Source organism: Sapajus apella, unplaced genomic scaffold (genome assembly GCF_009761245.1).
Source record: "Sapajus apella isolate SASKATOON/1434 unplaced genomic scaffold, GSC_monkey_1.0 scaffold122, whole genome shotgun sequence".
Lineage (NCBI taxonomy): Eukaryota > Metazoa > Chordata > Mammalia > Primates > Cebidae > Sapajus > Sapajus apella.
In genome coordinates, this window is record NW_022437062.1 from 8646632 (window position 1) to 8657613 (window position 10982).

The 10982-nt window shown below is 45.8% G+C and overlaps 2 protein-coding genes across 5 annotated transcripts in view; one reads left to right on the forward strand and one right to left on the reverse strand.

Annotated features, from left to right (window-relative positions):
- The window catches only part of APEX1 (apurinic/apyrimidinic endodeoxyribonuclease 1), a 3147-nt gene extending 651 nt beyond the window's left edge, over window positions 1-2496 (forward strand). For 2 of the 3 annotated variants that reach the window (XM_032261295.1, XM_032261293.1), the window contains exons 2-5: window positions 116-244; window positions 444-631; window positions 1196-1388; window positions 1522-2496. In XM_032261295.1, coding sequence (XP_032117186.1) covers window positions 187-244; window positions 444-631; window positions 1196-1388; window positions 1522-2039 — 957 coding nt within the window. In that variant the 5' untranslated portion in view covers window positions 116-186 and the 3' untranslated portion in view covers window positions 2040-2496. Of the gene's footprint in view, window positions 1-25; window positions 245-443; window positions 632-1195; window positions 1389-1521 lie in introns of all 3 variants that reach the window. The other variant, XM_032261294.1, reaches the window with a different exon arrangement.
- On the reverse strand, window positions 2395-6170 carry PIP4P1 (phosphatidylinositol-4,5-bisphosphate 4-phosphatase 1). Of its 2 annotated transcripts, none has more exons than XM_032261297.1 (7): window positions 5726-6170; window positions 5189-5379; window positions 4745-4851; window positions 4161-4266; window positions 3922-3974; window positions 3735-3825; window positions 2395-3241 (listed from the first exon to the last, which is right to left on the reverse strand). In XM_032261297.1, the coding sequence occupies exons 1-7, from the start codon at window positions 5865-5867 to the stop codon at window positions 3098-3100; spliced, it is 834 nt and encodes a 277-aa protein (XP_032117188.1). In that variant the 5' UTR covers window positions 5868-6170; the 3' UTR covers window positions 2395-3097. The 2 variants fall into 2 exon arrangements, with proteins under 2 accessions (XP_032117188.1, XP_032117187.1); XM_032261296.1 differs by having other exon boundaries at window positions 5705-6170.
- Window positions 6171-10982: the final 4812 nt, after the last annotated feature.

Sequence of the window (10982 nt, forward strand, 5' to 3'; positions counted from 1 at the left end):
AAAAAAAAAAAAAAAAAGAAATAACATGGTTTGAAAAGCGGGACCTGGTGCGGGGACGCTCTAGGGAGGAGTCTTCTCCCCAGTTTTAGCTGGTTTCATTTCTTTGCGTCTGTAGGCAACGCGGTAAAAATACTCCTTCGGTGGGCGACGCAGTACAGGTGCTTCCGAAGGGCGTTCGTTACGGGAATGCCGAAGCGTGGGAAAAAGGGAGCGGTGGCAGAAGACGGGGAAGAGCTCAAGACGGGTAAGAGAATGAAATGAGCCCCTCTTCCTAGAAGCTGCGGCGGGAATTCCCTTGATAACGGTAACTATGGGCCGCTCATTTTTGTAGGGGTTTGTGAAGAAGTCGCGGTAACACCACACTTTCGTTGGGTCTATAGTTAACGCCAGATCGAGGTTGGAAGCCACCAACTTTTTGTCACTATATATTACTCATTTTATAGAGCCAGAGGCCAAGAAGAGTAAGACGGCCGCAAAGAAAAACGACAAAGAGGCAGCAGGAGAGAGCCCAGCCCTGTATGAGGACCCCCCAGATCAGAAAACCTCACCCAGTGGCAAACCTGCCACACTCAAGATCTGTTCTTGGAATGTGGATGGGCTTCGAGCCTGGATTAAGAAGAAAGGGTTAGATGTGAGTGGAATTTAAGGAGGGGAAGATATATTTTTTTCTTTTTTTAATATCATTTTCTACTTTGGTAGAGATATTCTTTAGTATTGAATAATCTTAGGGTTTAGTCACCCCTTTTTTCCGTTTAGCCTTCGGGCTGTTTTTCTCCTGCCCGGGAGAGATATATGTGGGGCTTCCCCACGTTTTCCCAGTTGTTTCCTAAATGTCCGTTTCTTCACTTCTATTGCCATTTTCGTTTAATGTTCTCTCCTCTTCCCAGACTGTTGCAAAAACCTCTTTACTATGTCTTCCTCCATTTTATCTTCAGCATGTCCTCCATTCCATTAACTACAGCTTAAAAATCTTAGCTTGCTATCCACTGCCTAGGGAAAAAACACAATCTCCTTAGTATAGCGTGTTATACTTTATCTCCCTCTATTAGTTTTTATTTATATAGCTTATAATTGTTTAAATATTGTACTACTTGAACTCCTTAGGCCAAGGAGTTTAAACTGTGCATATCTATGACTTAGCACATATTCAATAAATGTTCTGCTGAATTGATGTTTTCCACCTTTTCACTTACAGTGGGTAAAGGAAGAAGCCCCAGATATACTGTGCCTTCAAGAGACCAAATGTTCAGAGAACAAACTACCAGCTGAACTTCAAGAGCTGCCTGGACTCCCTCATCAATACTGGTCAGCTCCCTCTGATAAGGAAGGGTACAGTGGCGTGGGCCTACTTTCCCGTCAGTGCCCACTCAAAGTTTCTTATGGCATAGGTGAGACCCTGTTAATCCCTAATGCCTGAGCTCTTCAAAACCAAATGCTAATTCTCCATCTCTGCCCCACCTCTTGATTGCTTTCTCTTTTCTTAGGGATTTTTATGCTAATTTTGTTTCATCATTTCTGTAGGTGAGGAGGAGCATGATCAGGAAGGCCGAGTGATTGTGGCTGAATTTGACTCATTTGTGCTGGTAACAGCATATGTACCTAATGCAGGCCGGGGTCTGGTAAGACTGGAGTACCGGCAGCGCTGGGATGAAGCCTTTCGCAAGTTCCTGAAGGGCTTGGCTTCCCGAAAGCCCCTTGTGCTATGTGGAGACCTCAATGTAGCGCATGAAGAAATTGACCTCCGCAACCCCAAGGGAAACAAAAAGAATGCTGGCTTCACGCCACAAGAGCGCCAAGGCTTTGGGGAATTACTGCAGGCTGTGCCACTGGCTGACAGCTTTAGGCACCTCTACCCCAACACAGCCTATGCCTACACCTTTTGGACTTACATGATGAATGCTCGATCCAAGAATGTTGGTTGGCGCCTTGATTATTTTTTGTTGTCCCACTCTCTGTTACCTGCATTGTGTGACAGTAAGATCCGTTCCAAGGCTCTCGGCAGTGATCACTGTCCTATCACCCTATATCTAGCACTGTGACACCACCCCTAAATCACTTGGAGCCTGGGAAATAAGCCCCCTAAACTACCATTCCTTCTTTAAACACTCTGAAGAGAAATCTGCTTTGTATTTCTCATCTATAAAAACAGGAATCCTCCAGCCAGGCTCCTGTAGCAGACTTAGATTTCTTTTAAGCTCAAGATTTTTTTGAGGGTTTCTTTAAAAAAAAAAAAAAATTGAACAAAGCCTGCTAGTGACTTTTTTTGAATTATCCACATAAAAATAAAAAGCCATAGTTTCATCCTTGCTGTCTTTGTGTCTTACCCCTTCGTGGGGCTACACATTCCCTTCCTCCTTATATTTTCATGCATACAAGTTAACAACTGAAAAAGGGTAGAGTCATGACCTTATTTATTTACAAGCACATGATAAGTCCCTAACCTCCCCAAACACAGAGCAACCCTACCCAGCCCAGTTAAATACTGCAACTGGGGGGGAGGTAAAAAAGGCTGGAAGGAGGAATTAGGGGAAATACAGGAATAGGGGAACGTATCCCACATTAAATAGTTATATATACATCAGTTCCTGTGGTTCTGTACAGAGCAGCGGCTGACCCCACCCCCACAGGACACAATGTGGGGAGAGGAGACTGAGGGTACTGAGGCCAGAGCCAACCCCTGGTGAAGTGCAATAGCAGCAGCAAAGTCCCAATGGTGCACAAGAAGGAGGGGAACCCCCAGGGCTACCCACCCCCACCCTGCCCTGGAATGTGTAAGGGACAGGAATGGCTCTCAGGGAGCACACAGGAAGGACAAGGCTGGAACCGTCTTTAGGACCCAGTTTTAAGGGCAACATTTGCCTACTTCACCCTAGACACAGCAACCCTTGGAGGAAAGCAGATGATCAGCAGTGGTCTTACTTGCCCCTCCAAACCTAAGTGAGGGCCTGGTTCCTTCCTACCTCTCCCCAGGGAAAAGGAAGGCAGCTGCTTGGCTTCCTTATAGAAGCCCAGGGAGCCTTTTACTACCCCAGCTCCCTTTGTAGTGTCACTGTCCCCACCAGGAAGGGGCCAGGCACAGTCTTGTGGGTGATCAGGCTCAGGAGAAGTTCTGGACAGGGTGGCTGACCTTCATACAGGCCCAATAAAGGGCCCGGCCCAAACACAGCACAGCCAACAGGATGACAAATGCCCAGCCAGCATAGATGCCTCCATATCGCCGTGCATGCTTCCATGTACCAAACTGATGAAGATACGGAGGGAGAAGAAAAGAAAGATGGGGTTAATGTTGGTCTCCACTATCTCCTATTAGTCCAAAGAACGTAATAACTCAGGCTTCAGTCCTTGTTTCCTATCCACATGTAGCCACCCTCAGGGACCTTCTTAAAGGCAGCTGTTCAGCTCCCTTCCCTTAAGCAATAACATACTCATCCCATCCCATACTTATCTGTCAGTTTTTCTTAATATCTGATAAGAGAGCCAGGTTTGCAAATAGCAACTCTTATATTAAGCACTTCTCCACTGTCCTATCTTCATCCTACAGAGAAAGGATGGCTGTTTTTCACTCTCTGAGTAATAATAAAGACTGTTTTATCTGCTACCTTCCATTTTAGCTCATATGTATATTACAACTACTCTCCCAAGTTTCTTCCATTTTCTTTAGGGTAGCAATTTCCCAAATCTTAGCCTGTGGGGATGAGGCTGAAGAATTAAAGAGGTGGGGCAAGGGTACTCACAGCAAGGCCAGTGGCAGTGACTACCAAAAGCAAGCCAAGCAAGAAGCAGCAGATACATCTCTTACGTGGGTATCTGCGACCAATAGATGACCTGTGGGGAGGCAAATAGAAATGGATGCTTTTCTATGGCCCTGAAGTTTTTACTCCATACATCACTCAATCACCAGCTCAATCCCTAATCACTTACACTTTCCTGCAGTGAGGACAACGTGCCAAGGTGCGGTCTGTGAACTCTGTCCACTATAAAGAAAGGAAACAAAAATAATAGCAGAAGCAAGGTCCCCCTCAATGAGAACCTTGGGGTTGGGATGCAGAACATGTTCGCATAGGACAGACCTTTCCAGGTCATTATCATTACTTAGAGAAATACACTAGAAAAGACTCCTAGTCTCCTTTTCCCTCCCCTTTCCAATACCCCTTCCTCACCAGAAAAGTATTCTTGCAATGTCCACAGATAACCCTGACACCCATGGGTTGTGGTTCTGGACTCAGAGGTCCGGGATGCACAGGCCCCAGGTTGATGATTCTTTTGCTGTACAAAAGAAAAAGACTGTGTTTGAAAAGTTTTTAATCCTAAAAATCCCCACACAGTCCCTGTTGCACATCCCCTACTCCTTGCCTATCAAGTCATTTCTCTACACTTAGATACTCGGTCCCCCAACTGTATACCCTCAAGAATCCTTGAGAAAGAAAGAGCACTGCTTAAACTTCAGGTCTCTAATACCCCTCTTGACCTTAGGATAACACACCCAGTCCCCAAGGCTTTCTATTTTCCTAAAGGACATCATTTCATCTCAACATCTTTACTAAGTAAAGGACATCATTTCATCCCAATATCTTTATTGAAAAATGAGAAAGACAGCTGTAACATTCCTGAGGCACATGCTCCATAGCCTTTTCTCCTCCTAATAAACCCTAGGCTCTCTCACATTTACGTTCTCTATATACGTTTATTCTTTTTTGACTTTCTAGTTCCCCACTTATGCCCTTCTCCACCTTATGCCTCTTACCAGTAGGGCCGGGGACATGCAATCCGTTGGGATGTCACTTTGCAGATAAGGAGACAGTTACAGGGGCATCGAACATATTTTTTCCCTGGAGGTGCATTCTTGATTGGCTAGAGAATAACAGGGTCGTCAGCAAGCAAACCTCTAATCCCAATCCCTTCCACTTCCCTCCAAAAAGACTTTATGAGATCAGAAAGATAAGGTGCTAGCCAGGAAGTAGAAATAAAAGACTATATCATGACATTTGCTAGGTGTGAAGATGAATAACAGTAAGCATTAGCTTTGGTGAGCGGCTTCTGGGGAAACAGCTGTGTGGGACACCTGGAACTGAAACCTGGGTATCATCAAGAACACTTGGCAAAGAGCCAGAAGGTCAGGGTTCAGAACCAAGAGACCAGAAAGAGGATCCAGGAAATAGGGCCCATTTCATAGATTTGTATAACTCACCGTGGCTTCATTGCAGACACCACATTTGACTACATGCTGATGCATCTTGCCTTCCACGTTGATGAGAGACTGGCAGACTCGGCAGGTGATCATAGGGGCACTCCCACTGTCCGGGCTGGTCAAGGGTGAGTAGGGGGGTGGATCCTCCCCAGGCAACACAGCTGGATGCCCCTCGGGGAACGGGGGAAATGCTGGGGAGAAAGCAAATCAAAAAAAGGGCTGGGGTCACTTGCAGAAACCCCCCACTGATGCTCCACAGTGGTAGGGAAGTCTTTCTGATCTTCAACTCTCTGACCAAGCTCGGAAGGCTTCTCATAATGGCGCTTCTATCAGGTTGCTCAGAAACCCCTTTCGTCCCCATGCTGTAGTCGCAATTTCGGAGGGAAGGAAGCCTCGCCCAGTCACAGGTGCAGCAGACCCGCACCTGGCGACTGGGCCCCGCCTCCGCCCTCGGTCCCGCCCCCTCCCCGGCTTTCAGAGTTCCCTGGGGAGCACCTCGGACCCGCCCCGGCTTACCCTGGGGCGGGGCATGTTTACCGGCTCCGTACGGTGGTGCGGAGGGGGTCAGGCCTCCCCCGGGCCCAGCCCCACTCCCGCCTGGCCCCACTAAACCGTTGCCGCCCGCGCCACCGTCGATAGGCTCGGACAGCAGCGGGGAACGCTCTCCATCTGCCGCCATGGCTGCCACCGCCGCCTCCCGCTAGGGTCGGCGATCCGGCTCCCTTCGCCTCTGCCGCCGCCGCAGCCACTGCTACTGCTGCCGCTGCCGCTGCCGCTGCCGCCGCCGCCGCCGCCGCTACCGGGTCCCCAGGGCGCCTGCGCGCCGCGCACCCAGCTCACTCAGCAACCAGTAGCCTGCCCCGCCCCGTTCCGTCCCGCAGCACGTGATAGGCTATCCCCGCCCCGGTCGTGTTATTATTCGCGCAGACAAACCAATCCCTGGTCCTGTGAAGGCAGCCCTCCTTTTCTATTGGGGAGCGACGCACAAACGTCAACTGTCACATGACCTGCCAGATGCTGCTGGGCTTGCAAAACCTGCACGTGACTAGAGGTTCTGCAAGCTATTGGGAGCGACGACCATCGCGCTACCTCCAGACCAGGAGGTGGGGCTAGTCTGCTGTTGCTCCGCTGGTCACGTGTTTCTGGAAGCTACCCTCCTCTGTTGCTCTGCTTCTCATTGGTTCAAAGACACCATTAAACACTTTTTTCCGGCTTTCGGTTATAGCTGGTTTTCTATTGGCTGGTGACTTTCCTTCCCTCATCCTGTGATCCTAGCGGAGCAACTGCATTGGTCCGAACTTAGCGCCAGAACATGAAGAGAGTGGCTTATGCATTTTAAAGGAGGCAGGGCGGGGGCAGTAAGGGAGGGCGGAAGCTTGGGGTGTTCTAAGCGGAGAGACGAGGGACGGTAGGGAACAGAAGACAAAGTTAGCCATTCTACTCAAAGAAGTACCTTTAAAAAGTCAGAGCCATGTTGTACCAGGAGGAATGGATTTAAAAGTTAAGATTATCGCTCCAGCCTTTATCGCTGGAGTCACTTTCTGGACCGGACACAAGACTGGGTTCTCCTGGAAGCTGCCCTTACAGATCCCGCTCTTACCCCATTGCGATCAAGTTGTTAAATTATCTTTTCATGAGTGTCTCCACTACTAGAAGATTTCATCGTTTTACTTTAAAAAAAAAAAAAAGTCAATAGAGATGGGGTCTTGCTTAGGCTGGACTCAAACTCCTGGGTTTGATCTCCCGCCTTACTTCCCCAGTAGGTGGGACTACAGGCACAAGCTACCATGCCTTTACTCAATTTTATGACCACCAGCCCTTAACATATGCACAAGTGTCTGTTGACTGAATTAATCAAATCCAAGGTTATTTCCATCCCCTTATTTGACAGATGGGACAGCCTTTAAACCTGTCTCAACTTTGCCCCCAGGAAGGGGGCAGTGCCCCCTCCCCTACCTGCAGTCTTGCGTGGTCTTTATGGGCGCCTGAAACATGCTTGAGTTTTCCCAAGTCTTAGCCCAAATTGGGACTGCTTTAAATATGGAAAGCAACAAAGAATTGATAAAAACAATAAACTCTGAGGAGGTCCATATCAGTTTTTGCTAGCAGACTCTCCACTGAGAAAGTTCCCCAAATATTTAATAATAAAGGAACTGCTGATGTCCCAGCATTTGGCTGCTACAGGGGCTCGAGACTTCACCTAGGTCCTGATTTTTTAGACAGGGTTTTCTCAGGCCAACTTCTACTTAGAAGCTAATGTCCTTCCGCCAGTTAGATAAGAGCCCCTAACAGGCACTTAACTAAGAAAACTCCAGATACAAAATAGGGAAGAGGTTGTAGCTCCATAAAGGGAGGCCAGTCTGCTGCTCTCCCTGCTGTTTGTGGCACACAGATGCTCAAGCATTGTCTGCGGTTGGAGTAGGTTTCATTATTTGCACCCTAGGTACACATATATTCCAAAATATTTTTTAAATATATACACTTTGTGAAAGACACTTCTTAAAAAAACTTACACTCTGAGCAGGGAGACAATGTAAACATTGACAGTATAAAATATCATGCCAGGAACGGTGGATCATGCCTGTAATCCCAGTGTTTGGGGAGGGTGAGGTGGAGGATTGCTTGAGCCCAGAAGTTCAAGGTTACAATGAGCCATGATCTCAGCCTGGGCAACAGAGCAAGATCCTGTCTCAAAAAAATCAGTGCTAGTATTTTATTACATGGAAAATTATCGATACTAGAAATTCATGATACAGCACATGCTTCATAATAAAAGAATTAAACGATGTAACACAAGCTCAAGAAAAGAAGAGGTCACTAGAGCAGCCAGAGAAAAGTTTTAAAACATAAGGAAAAATTAATGTTCTGCATTGATAACTTTGACTTAAGCTCTGTGTTGAGTAGGTCAATAGGCAGAAAAACGCACAAAGTAATCATAATATTTGTAACTTGCTCACAGTTAATAAAGCACTTTCATAGTTGTATTCATTTTGTTTCAGAACCCACTGTGATATTGACAGGGACGCCAAGACTATATCTTTATTTTACAGATGTAGAAACTGAGGCTGTGTAAACTGGAGTCATTTAAGTGACAGAGTGAAATGGAGCACTGAATCTCGGTCTTCTGACTTATGATCTAATGTTTTACATTCAAATTATTTGATAGGTAGATTGAAAGGGGCAGAAGCACGGAGGTGGCAGAGAGAAGGTGCTTGGGATGGGCCCCCTTTTATGCTAAATGCCTGGAACGTAGAAGCTGCTTGATAAATTTGCTGGATACTGAACAATATTGTTGCTGCAGTTGCAAGAAGGGCAGATACTCAGCTGAGGCACTACGGGGTGGCTGGTGTTGGTTGTTTATGGTGGCATCGGTTCTGATTGTTTCACACCTGTATTATACAGATAAATCATTTTAATATTATCTCTGGTAAATATTGGGTATCTCAGATATTGCCTGGATTTTACTTATCGGGTTGGGTCTTCCCACTTAGATTGAGAAAAATTAGACTATTAAGGTGTATTAGTTTGCTAGGAGCGCTATAACAAAACGCTACAGTTAGCATAAACAACAAATATTTATTTTCTCACAGCTCTGGAGTCTGGAAGCCCAAGATCAAGATATTCGCAAGTTTGCTTTCTCCTGAGGCTTCTCTCCTTAGCTTACAGATGGCTACCTCACTGTGGCACACATGGCCTATTTTCTGCATGCCTTTTTGCTTTCTCTTCCTCTTTCTCTTCTTCTTTTTCTTACTTTTAGAGACAGGGTCTCACTCTGTTGCCCAGGCAGAAGTGCAGTGGTGCAGTCATAGTCTGTGGTAGCCTTGAACTCCTGGGTGCAAGCAATGCTGACACCTCAGCCTACCAAGTGGCTGGGATGACAGGTGCATGCCACCATGCCTGGCAAATTTTTTTAATTTTTTGTAGAGACAGGGTCTCACTATGTTGCCCAAGCCGGTCGCTGGTCTTTAACCCCTGGGCTCAAGTGATCATCTTGCCTTGGCGTCCAAAATGCTGGTGTTACAGGCGAGCACCACCCTGCCTGGCCTCTCTTCTTCCTGTGAGAATAACAGTCTTACTGGATTGGGGCCCCACCATTATGACCTCATTTAACCTTAATTACCTCTTTAAGGGACTTATCTCCAAATATAGTCACAATGGGGGTTAGAGCGTTAACATAAGAATTTGGGGGAACACACTTCAGTCCAGAATATAATATAAAGAAATTGTGAAGGTTTCAAAGCAGTTTTTTCTTTAGAGTTCCAAGTGATATCTAGTACATTGTATACATAGCCAGAGAATGGAGTGAAAAACATCTGCCTGGGTTCTATGACCCAAAGTGTCCTAATTTGATTTCTTTTTTTTTTTTTCACATATTTCCTCTTTCCTGAAGTGGCAGTTTACCAACTGCGTGAAAACAACACAATCTCTTACTGCATTTCAAAGAAAAAGGAAGCTTCTGGTAATGTGCAGAGTGAGTTAATTAAGACCAAGGGTAGTTTGTTTCGGGGGTTGGACGGGATGGGGTAGGTGCCTGGTTTTAAAGGATTAATTTATGTTAATTACATTGGTACTTTGCTCCCTTGCGCTTCTTCTACTTATGGGATATGTGTATCTGTATGTGCCAAACAGATGCACACATCCCATGAGTAACTACTTGTGCTTATTTAAGAATGAAATAAAAATATTTTTTTCAATTTGTATGCATTGTTATTTTCAAAGTGTTAGTAAGTTCTCGGGAAGCAGCTACTTAAAAAATAAAACTGTTAGGTATTTCTTTTGACCTAGAGGTGCTGTGAAAAATAATTGGTGAGCTACTGAACTGAAAAGTTTGGAACTCTGGACTGAAGTGTTGAAAACAGAGCAAAATGGTAAGAAAGGAATAGAGTGTGGGGATTTGGTTTTAGAGGGCCTAAAGAGAATAAACATTAAGTAGACATTTCGCATATCTAACCACGTATCTGTGTTTGCAGTGCAGCAGACAGTGCACACTCACCAACACCTGAGTCTGTACACTTTGGCAGTCAGAAACCTCTGAGAAAACCAGTAAAAGATGTGAAGAGATGGAAGGATGAAGATGTGAAGAGATGGAAGGATGACGATGTGAAGAGATGGAAGGATGAAGATGTGAAGAGGTGGAAGGATGATTTGACTGTTCCCTGTATGATGCCCTTCCTGGGCCTCAGTTCTTTGTTCTTTCTTTAGGAAATTTTTGGCCTCCTTTTCTGGGAGCCAAGGTCTTTGGAATAGAGGGTGGTAAGCCAGTTCTTTATCTCTACTCTGTTCTTCCGGCCACTGAATGAGGCACAGGTGGAAGTCTCACTCAGAAAAGAGAAATAAAAGTGATCCCTATAACAGAGAGAAAAGGGCCAGATGTGGTGGGTCATGCCCATAATCCCAGTACTTTGGGAGGCTGAGGTGTGAAGATTACTTGAGCCCAGAAGTTTCAGACCAGCCTGGGCAACATGAAGAGACCCCGTCTCTAAAAAAAATAATAAAAAAGAGGTGAATGTGGTGGTGCGTGTCTGTAGTCCTGGCTACTTGAGAGGCTGAGGAAGGAGGATTGTTTGAGCTTAGGAGATTGAGGCTGCAGTGAGCCGAGGTTGAGCCACTACACTCCAGCCTGAGCAGCAGAGTGAGACCCTATCTCAAAAAACAAAACAAAACAAAACAAAAAAACAGGAAAAAATCCTAAAATGCTTCTCCAATTTCAGTAATTGGAGAAAATGGAAGATCAAAGATTATGATGAAAAGGGGAGTCAATTTTTTTTTTTTTTTTTTTTTTTTTTTTGAGATA

Coding starts and splice junctions, on each gene's coding strand:
- PIP4P1 (XM_032261296.1), bottom strand. CDS start 5,867: ATGGCGGCAGATGGAGAGCGTTCCCCGCTGCTGTCCGAGCCTATCGAC. Junction 5,380..5,704: donor TAAACATGCCCCGCCCCAGG/GTAAGCCGGGGC, acceptor CTTTCTCCCCAG/CATTTCCCCCGTTCCCCGAG. Junction 3,826..3,921: donor TGTCCTCACTGCAGGAAAGT/GTAAGTGATTAG, acceptor GCCTCCCCACAG/GTCATCTATTGGTCGCAGAT.